Here is a 1180-nt window from a genome sequence, read left to right as displayed (position 1 = left end):
AATAAAATGGAAAAAAGGTGTTTGATTTAATTCATTCATTCATTTATTTGCAGATGTAATATATACATTTTTTTCTTCTTATTCTTCTGAAACTGTCAATCTATGTCTTTGTATTGGGTTTTTATGCATGATGAATCGATGGAAGGAATACTAACCCTGTGCTTTGTGTGTATGACAGGATGGGTATTGGATTTGATAAACGTACATATTTTTTTTTTTCTGTTATGTGTGAGTTTGTGGAGCCGAGATGTATGCTGGGGAGGTCTGTGGAGCTATTTATGTATTGCTTTGTTTTGTTTTTTTCTTTTATTCTTTCATTCACACTTCCTTCTTGTTCTACTTTTCTCTTTATCCTTTTTTTCACTCTATCGTTTTTTCTCTGTGTTTGTCTCAGTGTGTGTGTGTGTTACCAGCAGATTCTTTATTTGCTCTCTCTCTCTTTCTCTCTCTCTTTAGCAAGACGCGGAAAACAAATAGATAAACAAAAATAAACAATCCCACACATTTCCAGAAATACAATGAGTGGAAATACCCTCCCGACACCCAAATTCCCCGGCAAGGTCCTTCTCACCATTGATGACATTGGGGATCGCTTTTCTGACTTTCACATATTCGACACCCGATACTCACTTGTAGAAGAAAAGTATGGTATAAACGAGTACACAAAGGCCCACATTCCAGGCGCCACCTTTGTGAATGTGGACGAGTCCCTTACCGGGCCCCTCACCAACACCACCGCACGCCATCCTCTGCCCGATGTACATGTGTTCATCAAATGGTGCAAGGCCAACGGCATCAGCCCGCAAAAGCCAGTGCTCTGCTATGATGATCAGTGCGGTGGAATGGGGGCTTGCCGTATGTGGTGGATGCTGCACGCGTTGGGCGTTGAGGCGTATGTGTTGAATGGCGGCTTTGACGCGTACTCGGCGGCGCAGCTCCCAGTGGAATCGGGCCCGCAGAAGAACAAGGCCCACCCAGTGGAGAGTTGGCCGTACGGCACTGTCTTTAAACGCGCCCTCACCATTGACGAAGTGCCACCGAATGCGTTGATGGTGGACTCACGTCTGAGGGATCGGTTTGCGACCACCGTGCGTCCATATGCGCTGGACACTGTGCCGGGGCATATTGAGAACGCCGTGTGTTTGCCGTGGAACGCCAATGTTGTGGTGGACGAGACGAG

At 45.8% G+C, this 1180-nt stretch overlaps 1 protein-coding gene across 1 annotated transcript in view; it reads left to right on the top strand.

Moving 5' to 3' along the window:
• Positions 1-518: 518 nt before the first annotated feature.
• TM35_002511010 (mercaptopyruvate sulfurtransferase) overlaps positions 519-1180 on the top strand; it is a gene marked incomplete at both ends in the record, with an annotated part of 687 nt that continues 25 nt past the window's right edge. The window contains one exon of the mRNA XM_029032052.1: positions 519-1180. This exon is cut by the window's right edge and continues 25 nt beyond it. Coding sequence (XP_028876655.1) covers positions 519-1180 — 662 coding nt within the window.

This window comes from Trypanosoma theileri, assembly GCF_002087225.1.
Source record: "Trypanosoma theileri isolate Edinburgh chromosome Unknown TM35_Tth_251_V1, whole genome shotgun sequence".
Lineage (NCBI taxonomy): Eukaryota > Euglenozoa > Kinetoplastea > Trypanosomatida > Trypanosomatidae > Trypanosoma > Trypanosoma theileri.
The sequence above is the reverse complement of the archived record's forward strand: the minus strand, read 5'-3'. Positions and strand labels throughout refer to the sequence as shown.